At 39.9% G+C, this 18612-nt stretch overlaps 1 protein-coding gene across 2 annotated transcripts in view; it reads right to left on the reverse strand.

The window, feature by feature from the left end:
• The window catches only part of slc12a9 (solute carrier family 12 member 9), a 95865-nt gene that overhangs the window by 59889 nt on the left and 17364 nt on the right, over positions 1-18612 (reverse strand). For both annotated transcript variants that reach the window (XM_028798274.2, XM_028798273.2), the window contains 4 exons: positions 13315-13381; positions 12002-12224; positions 7832-7966; positions 4732-4869 (listed from right to left, as the gene is read on the reverse strand). In XM_028798274.2, the coding sequence (XP_028654107.1) occupies positions 4732-4869; positions 7832-7966; positions 12002-12212 (484 nt within the window). In that variant the 5' untranslated portion in view covers positions 12213-12224; positions 13315-13381. The remainder of the gene's footprint in view (positions 1-4731; positions 4870-7831; positions 7967-12001; positions 12225-13314; positions 13382-18612) is intronic.

Raw genomic sequence — 18612 nt, forward strand, 5'->3', positions numbered from 1 at the left:
ATATACTAAGCAGTTTTATGAGTAATGTATAATGTAGTTTTACTTTTTATTTACCCCTCCTTTAACCGCCACCTTATCGTGGTGGAGGGGTTTGCGTGTCCCAATGATCCTAGGAGCTCTGTTGTCCGGGGCTTTATGCCCCTGGTAGGGCCACCCAAGGCAAACTGGTCCTAGGTGAGGGATGAGACAAAGAGCGGTCAAACAAACCTCCTATGAAGAAAAACAATTTTGGATGGCGTTTTCCCTTGCCCGGACGCGGGTCACCGGGGCCCCACTCTGGAGCCAGGCCTGGAGGTGGGGCTCGATGGCGAGCGCCTGGTGGCCGGGCCTGCACCCATGGGGCTCAGCCGGGCACAGCCCGAAGAGGCAACGTGGGTCCCCCTTCCCATGGGCTCACCACCTATGGGAGGGGCCAAGGAGGTCGGGTGCAGTGTGAGTTGGGTGGTGGCTGAAGGCGGGGACCTTGGCGGTCCGATCCTCGGCTACAGAAGCTGGCTCTTGGGACGTGGAATGTCAGCTCTCTGAAGGGGAAGGAGCCTGAGCTAGTGTGCGAAGTTGAGAGGTTCCGGCTAGATATAGTCGGACTCACCTCGACGCACAGCTTGGACTCTGGAACCAATCTCCTTGAGAGGGGCTGGACTCTGTACCACTCTGGAGTTGCCCCCGGTGAGAGGCGCCGAGCAGGTGTGGGTATACTTATTGCCCCCCAACTTGGAGCCTGTACATTGGGGTTTACCCCGGTGGACGAAAGGGTAGCCTCCCTTCGCCTTCGGGTGGGGGGACGGGTCCTAACTGTTGTTTGTGCGTATGCACCGAACAGCAGTTCGGAGTACCCACCCTTTTTGGAGTCCCTGGAGAGTGTGCTAGAGGGCATACCTTCTGGGGACTCCCTCGTTCTGCTGGGAGACTTCAATGCTCACGTGGGCAATGACAGTGAGACCTGGAAGGGCGTGATTGGGAGGAATGGCCCCCCCGATCTGAACCCGAGCGGTGTTTTGTTATTGGACTTCTGTGCTCGTCACGGATTGTCCATAACGAACACCATGTTCAAGCATAGGGGTGTTCATATGTGCACTTGGCACCAGGACACCCTAGGCCTCAGTTCGATGATCGACTTTGTGGTCGTGTCGTCGGACTTGCGGCCACATGTCTTGGACACTCGGGTGAAGAGAGGGGCGGAGCTGTCAACTGATCATCACCTGGTGGTGAGTTGGCTTCGATGGTGGGGGAGGATGCCAGTCAGGCGTGGTAGGCCCAAACGTGTTGTGAGGGTCTGCTGGGAACGTCTGGCAGAGCCCCCTGTAAGAAGTAGCTTCAACCCCCACCTCCGGCAGAACTTCGACCACATCCCGAGGGAGGTGGGGGACATTGAGTCCGAATGGGCCATGTTCCGTGCCTCTATCGTTGAGGCAGCTGACCGGAGCTGTGGCCATAAGGTGGTCGGTGCCTGTCGTGGTGGCAATCCCCGAACCCGTTGGTGGACACCGGCGGTGAAGGATGCCGTCAAGCTGAAGAAGGATTCCTACAGGACCCTTTTGTCCTGTGGGACCCTGGAGGCAGCTGATAGGTACCGGCAGGCCAAGCGGAATGCGGCTTTGGTGGTTGCTGAGGCAAAAACTCGGGCATGGGAGGAGTTTGGGGAGGCCATGGAGAACGACTTTCGGACGGCTTCGAGGAGATTCTGGTCCACCATCCGGCGTCTCAGGAAGGGGAAGCAGTGCAGTGTCAACACTATATATGGTGGGGATGGTGCGCTGCTGACCTCGACTCGGGACGTTGTGGGTCGGTGGGGGGAGTACTTCGAAGACCTCCTCAATACCATTAACATGCCTTCCAATGAGGAAGCAGAGCCTGGGGACTCAGAGGTGGGCTCCCCCATCTCTGGGACTGAGGTCACCGAGGTGGTCAAAAAACTCCTTGGTGGCAGGGCCCCGGGGGTGGATGAGATACGCCCGGAGTTCCTCAAGGCTCTGGATGTTGTAGGACTGTCTTGGCTGACACGCCTCTGCAACATCGCATGGACATCAGGGACAGTGCCTCTGGATTGGCAGACCGGGGTGGTGGTCCCCCTCTTTAAGAAGGGGGATCGGAGGGTGTGTTCCAACTACAGAGGGATCACACTCCTCAGCCTCCCTGGAAAAGTCTATTCAGGGGTCCTGGAGAGGAGGGTCCGTCGGATAGTCGAGCCTCGGATTCAGGAGGAACAGTGTGGTTTTCGTCCTGGTCGCGGAACAGTGGACCAGCTCTATACCCTTAGCAGGGTCCTGGAGGGTGCATGGGAGTTTGCCCAACCAGTCTACATGTGTTTTGTGGACTTGGAAAAGGCATTCGACCGTGTCCCTCGGGGAATCCTGTGGGGGGTACTCCGAGAGTATGGGGTACCGGCCCCCCTGATAAGGGCTGTTCGGTCCCTGTACGATCGTTGCCAGAGCTTGGTCCGCATTGCCGGCAGTAAGTCGAACCCGTTTCCAGTGAGAGTTGGACTCCGCCAGGGCTGCCCTTTGTCACCGATTCTGTTCATAACTTTTATGGACAGAATTTCTAGGCGCAGCCAGGGCGTTGAGGGGGTCCGGTTTGGTGGGCTCAGGATTGGGTCACTGCTTTTTGCAGATGATGTTGTCCTGTTTGCTTCATCAGGCCGTGATCTTCAGCTCTCTCTGGATCGGTTCGCAGCCGAGTGTGAAGCGGCTGGGATGAGAATCAGCACCTCCAAATCCGAGACCATGGTCCTCAGCCGGAAAAGGGTGGAGTGCCCTCTCAGGGTTGGTAGCGAGATCCTGCCCCAAGTATCTTGGGGTCTTGTTCACGAGTGAGGGAAGAATGGAGCGTGAGATCGACAGGCGGATCGATGAGGCATCTGCAGTAATGCGGACTCTGCATCGGCCTGTCGTGGTGAAAAAGTAGCTGAGCCACAAGGCGAAGCTCTCAATTTACCAGTCGATCTATGTTCCTACCCTCACCTATGGTCATGAGCTATGGGTAGTGACCGAAAGAACGAGATCGCGAATACAAGCGGCTGAAATGAGTTTCCTCCGCAGGGTGTCTGGGCTTTCCCTTAAAGATAGGGTGAGAAGCTCAGTCATCCGGGAGGGGCTCAGAGTAGAGCCACTGCTCCTCCGCATCGAGAGGAGTCAGATGAGGTGGCTCAGGCATCTGATCAGGATGCCTCCTGGACGCCTCCCTGGTGAGGTGTTCCGGGCACGTCCAACTGGGAGGAGGCCCCGGGGAAGACCCAGGACACGCTGGAGGGACTATGTCTCTCGACTGGCCTGGGAACACCTTGGGATTCTCCCGGAAGAGCTAGAAGAAGTGGCCGGGGAGAGGGAAGTCTGGGCATCTCTGCTCAAGCTGCTGCCCCCGCGACCCGACCTCGGATAAGCGGGAGACAATGGATGGATGGACTTTTTATTTACTCTAACAATATTTTCATCCTAATTGTCATTCTGCTCTGAACCTGAAGTAGTTGCAGCGTTTTATTATTCAATGTTGTTTGCCTGGGTGTTTGCTCTGCTTGATTTTAATTGTCATTATTAGGTTACAATGAAGGGAGCAAACTACATGGAAAAGAGGAAACATAATAGAAAACAACAAAAATATTTAAATATTTAAAACTACAGTGAAAACAGAAATATTTCCTGATGTCTTGAACATTTAAAAATAAACTGCCGTGCTTTTCTGAATGTAGAATAAGAGAAGAGTAAATAAGACCAGCTAATTAAATTAGATCAATTATTATTACTGACTGTGGATCTGGTAGGAACAAAAACCTGCAGCCATAGTGGGTCCCTACGAGTTTTGGAACCACTGCCATAGACACTACTAAATCAGAAACAACTTCACCTATAATTATTACAGTGTACATCATTTGTTTGTTCTTCAATATTCTGTATTATAAACATTACTCAGAAAAAAATTACAGCATGTAATCAAAATAAAGATGAGATATGAAATCAATAACTTAATCAGTTACTCAGAAAGTCACTAGTTAATCAATGGAGCAGTGACAGACCTTGCTCATTACTGATGTACTTAACATTCCAGTACATCAAATAATAGTGTTGATGATATTTTTATTCAGTAATTTTATTGCCTTAAATGGTTCTTGGCAAATTTCAATATGCTTATTATAATGTGAGATTCAATTAACATTACTATTGAATGCATCGGGTCTCAGTGCATTCAATTAACTAAAATAGTTCAATCAAAAAGATTAACTCTTTCACAAAATGCACATGAGAAGTGGCGGTGCTGGTGAGTGGTTTAAAATAATCAAATTCCTGTACCATTATTGCACTTAAACTACCATCATCTACACAATGGATTTTCACCACAAAGAAAAGTTTGGAGTTTCTAAAACTGTATTTATATTATCAGATGAAAAGTCAAGCAAAATGGCACCTTTATTGGCTAATTGAACAGATTACAATATGCAAGCTTTCAAGGTAACTCCGGCCCCTTCTTCAGGCAAGATGTAAGGGGCTTGAGTTGCCTTGAAAGCTTGTATTTTGTAATCTGTTCAGTTAGCCAATAAAAGGTGTCATTTTACTTGACTTCTCATTACATCCATAATGGCTAACACAGTACAACATCCTAGTACTATATTAGATGAAAAATATGTAAATGTTGAGTATTTGAAGAACTTGGTGCTTCAACATTATACTAAAAGCTGCAAGTGCCAACAAGAAACAGCATGCTGATATTCAATCTTAAATCATTACTTCTTGGTCTTACCTGGCATCATTCCAAAGTCATCTAAGATGGCCTCTACCAGACCCAAGACATAGACACCACATGCACATACATTCGCCATGTAGAACATCAAACCAATACTTCCACCAAATTCTGGGCCCAGAGTCCGGCTGATCATAACTGTCATAACAAGTCAAGGATATATGAGACTCTTTATAAAATATGATTATATTGAAAAAATCATCAAGAACTATGAATCTATACAACTAACCCATGTAAAAAAGTAAAATACACTTAAATATTATTTCAATTTGGTCCAGAGTACACGTTTACAAGTGTAAGTCACTCAAAAAGGGCGGCACGGTGGTGCAGTGGGTAGCGCTGCTGCCTTGCAGTTGGGAGACCTGGGGACCTGGGTTCGCATCCCGGGTCCTCCCTGCGTGGAGTTTGCACAGGCACTCCGGTTTCCTCCCACAGTCCAAAGACATGCAGGTTAGGTGGAATGGCGATTCTAAATTGGCCCTAGTGTGTGTGGGTGTGTTTGTGTGTGTCCCGCGGTGGGTTGGCACCCTGCCCGGGATTGGTTCCTGCCTTGTGCCCTGTGTTGGCTGGAATTGGCTCCAGCAGACCCCCATGACCCTGTGTTCGGATTCAGCGGGTTGGATAATGGATGGATGGAAGTCACTCAAAAATAAAGAGATCACCTTAAGGTCAAATTTAGTTTTCATTTTCAATGCGGCTTAAGGTGTATGTGTGTGATGTAACAGTTGCTGGCTTTAATCATATAATCTAACAACAATGTTCTATTGAGCATGAAAATTGAGCAAGTAATTCTATTAACTTGTCTCTCTACTACATCAGGAACTTTATTTTGCCTATTTATTATTGAAATGTATCCAGTACATTTACAAAATATTAAAACACACTTTATTATTATTTAATTACCTAAATAAATTACATGGTTTATATATTATTAATTATTTAAATATACATCTTGTTTAAATATAAATTAATTTAATGTTACAGTGTATTCTAAAAAAGTAATCTGGAAAAATAGTTGATTCACAGAATGTTTCTTCATTTTTATCCCCCAACATATTTTTTTGAAGAGATGAAAACTGTAACCGAACAAGCATTGCACAATTGTGCATCACACAGAGTCTTGCATTTAAATGAGCACTGAATAAAAAGGTGTACAGGTTAGATTAACTGGCAGCTGTAAACTAAGCTGAGTGTTAATATGCTTGTGTATGTGTGTGTGTGTGTGAGAAAGAGTGAGTGAGTTGCACAAGTTCCTTGTGATGGACTGACACTCCACTTGCAGGTTGGTTCTTGCCTTGTTCCCTGTGATGCAGGAATAGGTCTTGGAACCAAGCAACTTGTAATAACAAGAAGTGTAGAAAATGTATAAATAGATGTAACCAACTGTAATACTATCCTTCAAGCAATATTTTTGTTTGGTCATCTTTCCTCCTTTAAGAAACTCGCGACTAGATGATCAGGGGACAATAGGAAAAGGATCTTTCTATTAAAATTTTAGATAAGGAATGGAACACAACCATTCTTCATTTTTGCAAAGCATATTTTAATTTAGCTAAAAACCGTACATTGCACACAAATATCATGCTTAAAACTGTATAAAATATATCCAGAACAACATCCAAATAGTCATTACTACAAACAGATATCTGTCTTAATAGGTCACACTGACCACTTTGCTTTAAAATCTCTAAGTTTTTCAGATTGCCTAGGATCTAAATATCTTTTTCTGTTTTGACCTTTTATATAAAATAACACTAAATGAAATGAAAACTGAACAATAGCCTGTATGGTAGAATTTTGGCAGTTTGTCATATGGTGAATGATGAGACTGAATTTTACGGATACATGTAAGTAAAAGACAAAGGTAGAAGGAATTTTATTTTTCAGTCCTAAGAGGCCTCTTGTGATGAGAGCCTCTAGGTTTTCTTTACTCTGTTTAATATAGAGATTAGAGTCTGTTTGCAGTACACACAAGAACAACATGTACACCTGACTCTTGCATCACTCTCATGTGTCGCAATGTTAAACTGCTTATATATATTTTTTATTATAAAAAAAGAAAGCATTCTATGCCCCTTCACTTCTCTATTGTTCAGTTACGTTCTAACACTGATACTTGATGTGTTTGTGAAACAAGTTAACTTTGTTTAGAACAAAGACAATACAAAACCTGCGCACATATAAAAATATGAACATACAATAATATTATATTATATATATATTATATATATATATATATATATATATATATATATATATATATTACGCTTGTGAGATAAAACTGAATTTAATGGCAAACAGTCACATTCTCAATTGGAATCTGTAATGTAGGTCCCTTCTTTTTTATATTTTCTATAAGGCACAAAAACGTCCAACAAACAAGTTATTGAGTATGTGAGTGCACTCTCAACAAAAACACAACACTGTGAAGTCAAAACAAGTTATCACTTAACTATGAAAATAAAACCCAAAAATGAACAGTAAACATAAGGACATAACCAGCAGGTTTATTTTGTAAATGAAGTTTATAAAACAAACCTGTATTCACAGATGTGAAACTTGGGGCATAAATGCAGCTTAAGAAGGATTAAAATGAATAAATGGTTCTCATGCTGTTTTTTATTCACACCAGCAAAAGAAGCAGATTTAGTTAATGAGACTGGTGATACTGTGACAAATCCTATCCCAAGATCTAGGATTGCATCAGTTCAAGTCCTCAGTCAGCATTAACCACTTTCGGACAAGTGACCACACCTTAGGCATCTAAACAAAGGAACTGCCAAAAAAAAAAAAAATCAACACAATACAGGCCATCAAATTACTTTGTATAGCTCAGAAGTTGACTGGATAACTGGATAAGAACTTAAAGTTACACAAAATAGGTGTTCCTTTAAAACCGCAAAACATTACTTTAGCATTAACATGTTCTTGAAGGAAATTTCCATTGCCAGATCTTCCAAAATGATTTTTTTCTCTTTTTGTAGTACAATATGACACAAATGTTATTTAAAATGTCTTTTAAATGTTTTAAGCATATTACATATTTGACTTCCTGTACATCCTCCCAAAGTCTCCCAAATCTTTCATCCAATAAGGATACAGTAGGCTCCACCTCCTTGCACTGCACCATTTGTTGAAATAGCACACACAGACAAAACAGTCAAGGTGATGATAACATAAGCCACTACCAGCATCAATAAGGACTGCAGAAATCCTGCGTGGCCCACAACAAACCCTGAAAAAGAAAGAACACAAAGTAATTAGAATTTGACCCATGAAAAGCAAAGAATGGAGAACCCTGCACAACCAACCAAGGAAAAGTCTATTTAAACTTCAAGCAAAGAGGGCAGATTGCCACAATTAAACATATGGAACAAAAGTGGTAGTATAGCTTCCATTTACTAAATATGGCAATAAAAGTATTTGATAGTTGATTATTTTTTTTCTTCTTTCATATAGATTTATACAAACATGTACACATCTGTACTGAGCATGCATGAAAAGACCAAGGATTAAGATATGGAAACATTACAGGCAATATAAGCTTTAATTTGGTGCTACACATATACTGTGGGGGAAATAAGTATTTGATCCCCTGCTGAATTTGTGAGTTTGCTCACTTACAAAGAAATGAACAGTCTCTAATTGTTATGGTAGTTTCATTTTAATTGAGAGAAACAGAATATCAACCAAAAATTCAGAGAAAAACACTTAACATAAGTTATAAATTGATTTGCATGTTATTAAGTGAAATAAATATTTCATCCCCAACAACCCAGCCAGAATTCTGTCTCCTGTTTATTAACCTTTAAGCTGACTGCTGTGTAATAGTAAAGGTGTGAAGGGCTGTTTGTGTCAATGTATTTTATATCCATAAGTCTGCAGCTGACTTCAGTTGAGTTTAGGCTGACGTATGAAGTTTGAAACAATTCTCCTTCTCAGGCCCACAGCAAGGCGCAGCACTGTGCCCTGCAGATATTCTTACAGAGAATTTAACAAATGGATACACACAAGCACTATGTACATCAGGCAACTTACGTTCAACACTTAGTGTACCAAAATTATTAGTATTAGTAACTTTAACACAATTGAACAACACCTGAAGAAATGTAACTGCATGAAATTTTAACCAAATTAAATTAGATTCACTTTGTATATTTTAAATTATTTCAATTATAACTTCCACTGACCTCCCACCAACCCCGATTACTGTGGTTAAAAAGAGCTGGCAGTATAAATATATAAACAATGAAAAATATTTCTATTCAGAACTACCAAGGCCTGTTTTCGATGATATTTTTGCTTTCTAGGCCTTGTTATTAAATCATACAAAATACAGTGGGCACGGAAAATATTCAGACCCCCTTCAATTTTTCACTCTTTGACATATTGCAGCCATTTGCTAAAATCATTTAAATTAATTTTTTCCCTCATTAATGTACACACAGCACCCCATATTGACAGACAAAAAAAAAGAATTTTTGAAATTGTTGCAGATTTATTAAAAAAGAAAAACTGAAATATCACATGGTCTTAAGTATTCAGACCCTTTGCTGTGACACTCATGTATTTAACTCAGGTGCTTTCCATTTCTTCTGATCATCCTTGAGATCACCTTCATTTGAGTCCAGCTGTGTTTGATTATACTGATTGGACTTGATTAGGAAAGCCACACACCTGTCTATATAAGACCTTACAGCTCACAATGCATGTCAGAGCAAATGAGAATCATGAGGTCAAAGGAACTGCCTGAAGAGCTCAGAGACAGAATTGTGGCAAGGCACAGATCTGGCCAAGGTTACAAAAAAATTTCTGCTGCACTTAAGGTTCCCAAGAGCACAGTGGCCTCCATAATCCTTAAATGGAAGACGTTTGGGACGACCAGAACCCTTCCTAGAGCTGGCCGTCCGGCCAAGCTGAGCAACTGGGGGAGAAGAGCCTTGTTGAGAGAGGTAAAGAAGAAACCAAAGATCACTTTGGCTGAGCTCCAGAGATGCAGTCAGGAGATGGGAGAAAGTTGTAGAAAGTCAACCATCACTGCAGCCCTCTACCAGTCAGGGCTTTATGGCAGAGTGGCCTGTCGGAAGCTTCTCCTCAGTGCAAGACACATGACAGCCCGCATGGAGTTTGCTAAAAGACACCTGAAGGACTCTGAGATGGTGAGAAATAAGATTCTCTGGTCTGATGAGACCAAGATAGAACTTTTTGGCCTTAATTCTAAGCGGTATGTGTGGAGACAACCAGGCACTGCTCACCACTTGTCCAATACAGTCCCCACAGTGAAGCATGGCGGTGGCAGCATCATGCTGTGGGGGTGTTTTTCAGCTGCAGGGACAGGACGACTGGTTGCAATCGAGGGAAAGATGAATGGGGCCAAGTACAGGGATATCCTGGACAAAAACCTTCTCCAGAGTGCTAAGGACCTCAGACTGGGCCGAAAGTTTACCTTCTAACAAGACAATGACCCTAAGCACACAGCTAAAATAACGAAGGAGTGGCTTCACAACAACTCTGTGACTGTTCTTGAATGGCCCAGCCAGAGCCCTGACTTAAACCCAATTGAGCATCACTGGAGAGACCTAAAAATGGCTGTCCACCAACGTTTACCATCCAACCTGACAGAACTGGAGAGGATCTGCAAGGAGGAATGGCAGAGGATCCCCAAATCCAGGTGTGAAAAACTTGTTGCATCTTTCCCAAGAAGACTCATGGCTGTATTAGCTCAAAAGGGTGCTTCTACTAAATACTGAGCAAAGGGTCTGAATACTTAGGACCATGTGATATTTCAGTTTTTCCTTTTTAATAAATCTGCAACAATTTCAAAAATTCTTTTTTTTGTCTGTCAATATGGGGTGCTGTGTGTACATTAATGAGGGAAAAAATTAATTTAAATGATTTTAGCAAATGGCTGCAATATGACAAAGAGTGAAAAACTGAAGGAGGTCTGAATACTTTCCATACCCACTGTACCTGGGTTTGAAAATGTAATATTTAAACCAAACTTCTACTACATAATGAAAATAAGAAAATATTAAAAGTGTTTATTCAGGTCTCCTATTAAAAATAAGGTGAAGCTGAAGTATGAAAGCCTCATTGTATTGAAGAAGTACAGTAAGTCTAACTCCCTCACATGGGCACAAATCCATTTCTTGCTAATTGTTTGATTTACTTCTCTGTGACATTAGAGGTTGTCAACATATTACTTATTAGCTCATTGACTTAAATTTCAGGGGTCAAGCAGATGCATTTACTCATTTGTTTTTATGCTAACTTCATTGCCTGTAGAGCCCCAATCTTTTCTTGCTGTGCTCTGCTATTGCTATCCAGAAGTAGAAGGAACCTGTGCTAAGTCATCCTACTCTCTAACTATACCTTTCTCTGCTTCTATAATTTGTCTTTTTTATAGAAACTATTATGTATAAGGGCTGCAACCACAAAGCAAGAACCCTTTCCCTTCCTACAAAAGATAGTGAAAGCATTCCCTTCTTACCCCTGTGCCTACAGTTTAATATACAGGTTATTTCTGCAATTTTCAATGTTTTGGGTAGATTATTTAAATTGTCCTTTGGGTCTGATCCAATTATGTGGGTACAAAATTAATTACAGAATTGAAATAGTGTAAAAAAGAGCAGTGGATGTTTTATACTATTTATCATGGCACCTCTGTATATCAGTGCTACCACTACTGCTACATACTGGTCTGTTGCCTTTTGTAACAAAACTGTCCAGCAGGTGGCTCTTAGAAGGAGGCAAGTACTTCTCATAGCAGCAAATTTATACTATAAGGATAGCTAAAGCTTTGGGCAGTAGGCAATCTCTGAAAATACCATAGTCCCTTACCATTAACTAACACTAACTAGATGAAAAGACAGTATCAAAATGGGCATTTATCAAAGCAAACCAACAGATAAAATCACAAAGTAAGTTTTTAAATGCAAAAACAAGCAATATTAAACTTAAATCTTTTAGAATCTTTTAGGTACTCACTATCTAGATGGTAAATGGCACCAATTCCTTTATTTACATTTTGGCATATTTTATTTAAATAGACTACAAAGGGATATTGTACTTCATAAGAATGACAGAGTATTGTAAAAATTCTGTAACTGTAATATATCGATATACTGTATAATGTTATGGGGCAGAACTGACCACTGGGAAAAAAAAAATGGACTGTGACATGTAAAGTCCCACTTGTACCAGCTCACCAACTGTGGAATGAATGATCAACCAATATTAAGCCTTGTTTCTACAACAAGAAGAGACTTACCAATTCGCATGAAGACTACAATGCTGAACATAGACAAAACAGTGGGCACAATGACCCCAAAGAAAGTGTTGAGACTTCGCTGGTGATCTTGGGGAGCCTCATTGGACAAAGTCACCTCTGCCCTAACCCCAGATTCCTCCTCATTGGCAGGCAGCCCACCTGCCACACTGAAAAGCCGGTAGTTCAGCAGAGGAGAGCTTTCGTTTGACATGATCTAGTTAATCTGTAATGGAACAAGAACATTAGCTTGAGTTGAAACCTCTTGTTTCACAAACATAGATGAAGGATTAAAAGAATATACATATCCAGATTACGTCAAGAACAATTTATTTCTTACAGAGCCCAAAACCACATAAGGAATGCCTAAATAGGCTTTAACAGGCCCTGTTTTGTGACAGCCCCCAGCATTGACTTCCAAAGAAGACAAGAAAAAAAACTCCCCAAAAAATGGAAGAAATCTTAGGAAAGGCAATTCAGAGGGAGACTCCAATCCAGGTAGGTTGGGCGTATAATGGGTGTCAAAAAAACTGGGTAAATACAACACACAAAACAGAACACAAGTAATCCTTTTCACAGAGATGGCCAATCTATCATTGCTACCTTGTAGTACTAGGGTGTTGTTTTTGGAAATACACAAGTAATACAATACACCCATCTACTCATACATGTTCTAAAGCCATATCTAATACAGTGTGACAAGAAGCTACAACCTATCCCAGCTGTGCAAGGCTGAAACGAGTTGTGTGCAGAGGACAAAATCACAGGGCATAAAACACATTCATACGCACACACAGACACAGAATTAAAAGTGCTACAATATTCATAACATGGAAGTCTTTGAGATATGGGACAAAATGAGTTTGTAAGCATGCAAACTCTTCACAAGCAGTGAATTTGCTAGGATTTCAACACATGGCTTCTGAAGTGAGTGGCAGCAAATCGAACCACTACAATTCCTACTTATGATATTTAAGGAACATAAGCACAAAATGACTGTTAAAGCTGCAATACACTATGGAGCTCTGCAATTTTTTTTAAACACCTTCTTTGTCTATATAACCCCTTTATATCTAGTTTGTTAAATGCAGAAATAAAACATCACCTTCTCAAAAACAAATCTTGTATCCTCATTAAACTAAAAGCAATTTGAAAAGTTTAGCATTAAAAAAAAATAACAGACCACTAAAAGAATATTAAAATAAAAATTAATATACATTACAATTAAAAGACTAGTAACAGACAAGAGTGAAAGACATTTACTGAAAAAAGAGACCAGACAAAACTGAAATAATAGAAATCACTGGTGGACTTGCCTGTAAACAGCAGGAGACAGATAGCTCTAAAACGATTTTTGTCCTCCAAAAGGGGTATCATGAAAACCTAAAATAAAACAAACAGCGAATCACCTACAACTTTTCAAGGAGATGTTGGCAAAGAAAGCAAAATAATAAACTGACAGCAAAGGCAGGCTTCAAAAAGTATTTTTATAAACATTCTCTGGCTTGTCTGTGACTACAGCCATAGATCAACTACTTCCTCCCAATTCCAAAGTTTAAAATGACTAAATTAAATTCCTATGAATACTTTAAATAACCTGTTATTTTTTTCACTTCCTGTTCTTTGTAGCTTAGATCCATCATCACCTGCTTACTTTCAATAGATAATGGCATGCATTAAAAGATCAAAAGCAGGTACTGAATGCTTAAATTGTGCCTTTTTAACATTTTATATCCATGCATGATCCTATTCCATTCCAAACTCCTAAGCGAACAGAACAGGTCAAGGAAATTGTATAGGGCATAACTTGTGTGGGCACGGCATACAGTAGGATCACTTATAAAACGTTGTGGGCAAAGATTTTTTTGCTAGGTTTAGTACATTTGAATTTGAGAGAAAACATGATTAAAGTAAGAGGACAGCACACAAACAGAAAAAAAAGATTAACATAACAAGGATACTGTATCTTTATAAAGTATTTATTAATACTGCATCATCCTTAAATTTCCAGTTTTGTATATTTATGCTGCAAAAAATAAATAAATAAAACACACCACCCTTTTGTCATTGTTAACTATAGCTTTCAGCTCCTGTGCCGTTTGATCCGCTTACAACCTACGGACTTCCTGCATTTTATCTCCTGAGCGTATGCTGTAATTACAGATATATCTGGTTGAATGAGATAAAGGTCATTAATGAGGTAAAATTTGGAAGAAAGGCTCCAGACTAATCAAACTGAGCAAAATACTCCATTTGTCACCACTGCGCTAAATATATTTTATCATTGTTCATCACAAAGTAATGGCCAATCAGGTACCTGCTGAGCCTGTTAAGAATTTTAAGGAGTTTATTATTAGAGGTTTAGTAAGTAATAAAATGTTCATGTGCTAAATTCACTGCCATGATTTACATACTGTATGCTTAACTACTGCACATGGAATGGGTAAGAATAAGTGACTGTTACAAATACAACACCAATAAAATACAAAGGTTTCCATTTACTGTACCCAAAAAACTCACATTTTTTAAAATATGTTTTGTTTGCAAAAGGGGTTAAGATTAGGGCTGGGTGAGAGCTTGTGGATAAACCCCACAAAACATTACAAACTATACCAAATATTCCATACCACTATAATTACTTACTTGCACTTAAAGAGCATCATCAAAAGCCACTTAATTGTTGATAAATTACGTCTTTAAATAAAGATTAAATCTTGCCTGAAGGGGGGGCCTGAGTAGCCTCGAAAGCTTGCATATTGTAATCTTTTTAGTTAGCCAATAAATGGTGTCATTTTGCTTGGCTTTTCTCTACATCTTTAAATAAAGAAGTTCACAACTGGGAGATGCTATCAGGGTCCCCAACCATTAAGAGATAATTTTCCTGAACATTTTCAAGTAAACACACAAGGGTTTTCTAATTCCTACTGTATTTTTATTTAACTTATCTTCACATACAAATACAAAAATGTAAAATGAATTTAAAAAATCTAATTCAAATGAAGAATTATCATTTAAAAATTTATGGCCAGTTAAGCAATCATTTCTGCAATTCAATTCATCTCAGTGACCAACCACTTACGGCAAGTTAAGTCTGGACAATTCTCTATCTTTTTAACAGAATTGTAAATTTCATGACATTTTTTTCTTTAAAGCCCAACATGTTAACAAAAGGAAATTAAATATAGGTGTGTTAACAAATGTTGTCTTTCTTTCCTCTTCTTCAAAACTAATTTCTGTTTTATTTTTACTTCAAAGTTCATTGTGCCATTCATTCTTTTTACTTGAAATGTCTGATTCTCCCATTTAAATCTAAGAGGCTGGTGACAAAGTAAGTGACCTCACTTTTCAGCCAATTTTCTTTTGAACAAACCTAGAGTGGGCTTCTCAAAATCAGTGACTCTTACTGGGTAACAAGCAACTTTAAGACGGATATACAGTACGTACCATATAAGCTACTTTTTTTGTGGGTTTCCGAAAACCTCCCTTAATTGAACACTTTACAAGTCAGTATAAACTACTACTTTTTAATGCTGTAATTGAAGTTGCCTATAAAAAGACGTAAGTGGACTGAAAACCAAACAACTGACAATTTCAATACATGGAGATTTTTTTTTTATGTTGCTAAGAGTAATTTGAAATGAACATGAAATTAATATTTAATAACCAAGTAAGACAAAAGTGTATAAATAAGATTGTTTCAAAAACAAATTTGAAATAAATGACAACATGCACTGTAAAAGAAACTGTACATGTACTGTAAGAGCCAATCTTAGAAAGTTAAAGTTTTGAGTTAAACTCATATTAATGTTTGCTTAATTTGAATAGAATAGAATTTCTTCCATAGTCATAGACAATGGTATGGTCTTTTCCCCCTATAAGTTAGTAAGAGATAGAACCTTCTTGCTATAACTGAAAAACAGTGTGACATTAGATTCAGTTGTGTTTAGAACAGGTCTCAGTAAACAGGGACTTGAAAGACCCATTTTCAAGTTAGAAATGGGATAAGCATACAGTTTTCTGACCGTTTTGAAATGGTTTAGAAATTATAAGTGATTAGTAACGATTTAAGATGTAACAAGATTAAGCTTAGAATTGAATTTTTCTTATGATAAATTTTTCCTTTTTTTTTGCTATTTTGATTTTCTTTTTTGTGTGAACAATTTTACTTTGAAACTTAACTAAACACTTAAAAAATGAAGATATTTTGTCTCTGGAATCATTTCTGCGTGTCAGGCCTTTGTTGAATCCCATTTTTTGAGTTAGAGCTGCTGAACTTTGGAAACTTTGGGAAAACGCAGCTACATTTTCGTCAGAAAACTCACCATCTGAAGGCCTCGAACTTGAACTGGAATCTACCATCTGAGGACAGGGGACGCTTCTGCTCCAGAACTCGTCAACGAAAGAAAAAGCTCATTCCGAGGTACTGTGCTCTTATCTTCTACCTCTGCATTATCGTAAATGAAAGCAAGGTCGCTGTACCTGAACTTAAGAAGATTTTAAGAGACTGTGATATTATAAAGACATTTTATAATGAATGATCGCTTTTGCCTGAATCTTTGAAGCCTCGCCGTAAGGATGTAATCTGCTTTGTTGGAACGTCCCGATTGTGACGAAGTTGCTGTCAGGAAAGCCAGCTGTCAGGCCTTTGAGCTGTTGTCACAGCAATGTCTAAACATAACTCAAAGGAAGTTAGTTTGAGTACGGACTCAAAGCCAGAGAATGTAATTGGAGATCTTAAAGGCCATATAAATCAGAGGAAAGATCAGCTTTCTGTGCTTATAACAGAAATCGAAAGCCTTAAAGACGCTCCAGAAAATGTTATAGAAGTAGTGCAAAAGCTTGGAATCTTTCGTGAGACGCAACAGTCAGATTGAGGAGCTGAATAAAAGATTACTATCGGTGCTAAGTAAAGAAGGCGCAATTAAGAAACAGAAAATGACATTCGCAGAAAGCTCCAAGAAATGGAATGAATTTATTGACGCTATAGCAGCATGGCTGAAAGATACAAATAGTCTGTTAACACACACATCTGACGAACAGTTAGTTAATCAATTCGAAGAGATGCAATTGCAAGAACGGAATCGCACAAAGTCAAAAGTACGACAAACTTCACCTCAGTTAAAATATGCTCTCAAAAAGAAATGCGGCTTATCAGAACAGCAAACCGCTGCTGCATCAACATCTTTTACAGCAGTGTTGGTTGAACAATCTACACTTGATAGTATCCTACAAATGCTACAAGAACTTAAAGCAAAGTTGAAAAGCAGGAACAATTCATAACTGGCACAAAAACCGACACTCAGAGCTCCAAAGATGATACATTAGACGTGCTAGCGCAGAATCAAATCGAATATCAGAAGAATCAATCTGAAAGCCAAAACAATCAAGCCGAGTATCACAAAGCAATCATTGAAATGGCTTAATCATTAACCCAACAAAACATAGCTGCTGCTACTACTACTCCACCACCTCCAGCGCCACGTGGTGAAGTACCACACAGACAGGTCCCTTTATTTTCAGGTGACCCACTTGCCTATGCAAATTTCATCAGAGCCTTTGATCACGCTGTGGGTGATGTATTAGCAGATTCACAAGATAAATTAGATTACCTGATCCAGCACACCAGAGGTTCACCTCAAGAAATGATTAAAGGATGTTCACTAATGTTACCAGAAGCAGGCTACTTAGAAGCCAGAATGTTGCTTGAAAGATTTTATGGCAATGAGTTATTCGTAGCAGACGCATATCTCAATAAAGCATTGAAATGGCCTCAAATAAAGCAAAACGATGGGGAAGCTCTAAGAGATTACGCTAACTTCCTCTCAATCTGCATGAACACTATGAATGATTCAGGGAACAGTGGAGAATTCAATAACAGTAATAATGTGCGTGTTGTGTGTAAGAAATTTCCATTCTCTCTGAGAAACGAGTGGATCAGGTATGCTTATAAGTTTATAAGAGAAAATAAAACGAGACCTAGCATACCTGAACTAATTAATTTTTTGCGTGACGAAGCTGAAATGCTTCTAGACCCTTTGTACAGTGCCATTTCACAAGGCTACACTTGTGTAGAGAAAAAACAAAAGACCGAGAAAGCCAGGCCTCCTCAGAAGTACGGACAGAGATCGGGAGGTCTTTTCACCACCAATATTTCTGATGCTGCTGAAAAGGAGACTCGAGAAATCTCTGTCAAAAAGACTGTTAATGATACATGTGCATTTAAAAAGCCTTGTGTATTCTGCAATGGCCAGCATATCCTTGCTGAATTAAGTACAATTAAAGAACTGCCACATAAAGAAAGAATTGACTTTTTAAAATCTAAAGGTTTATGTTTTCGCTGTCTCAAACAGGGACACCTTGTTAAGAACTGTAAAGAAAGAATGAAATGTCAGATGTGTTATTTTTTACACCCAGATATCTTGCATATCAAAAGAGGTTGGAGTGACACCTACTGAAAGGGAAACCAAGACTGGGACTTGTGCCTTTACTGGGGCGCACTGTACGTGGTTCCCGTTAAGGTAAAAGAAAAGTGAAAGGTATGTAGAAACAACATTTATAGACCTCAGCAGCACAGTAACAATTTGCACTGAAAGGCTCCAGAGACTATTAAGCCT

This window comes from Erpetoichthys calabaricus, chromosome 3, assembly GCF_900747795.2.
Source record: "Erpetoichthys calabaricus chromosome 3, fErpCal1.3, whole genome shotgun sequence".
In the NCBI taxonomy this organism is placed as follows: domain Eukaryota; kingdom Metazoa; phylum Chordata; class Cladistia; order Polypteriformes; family Polypteridae; genus Erpetoichthys; species Erpetoichthys calabaricus.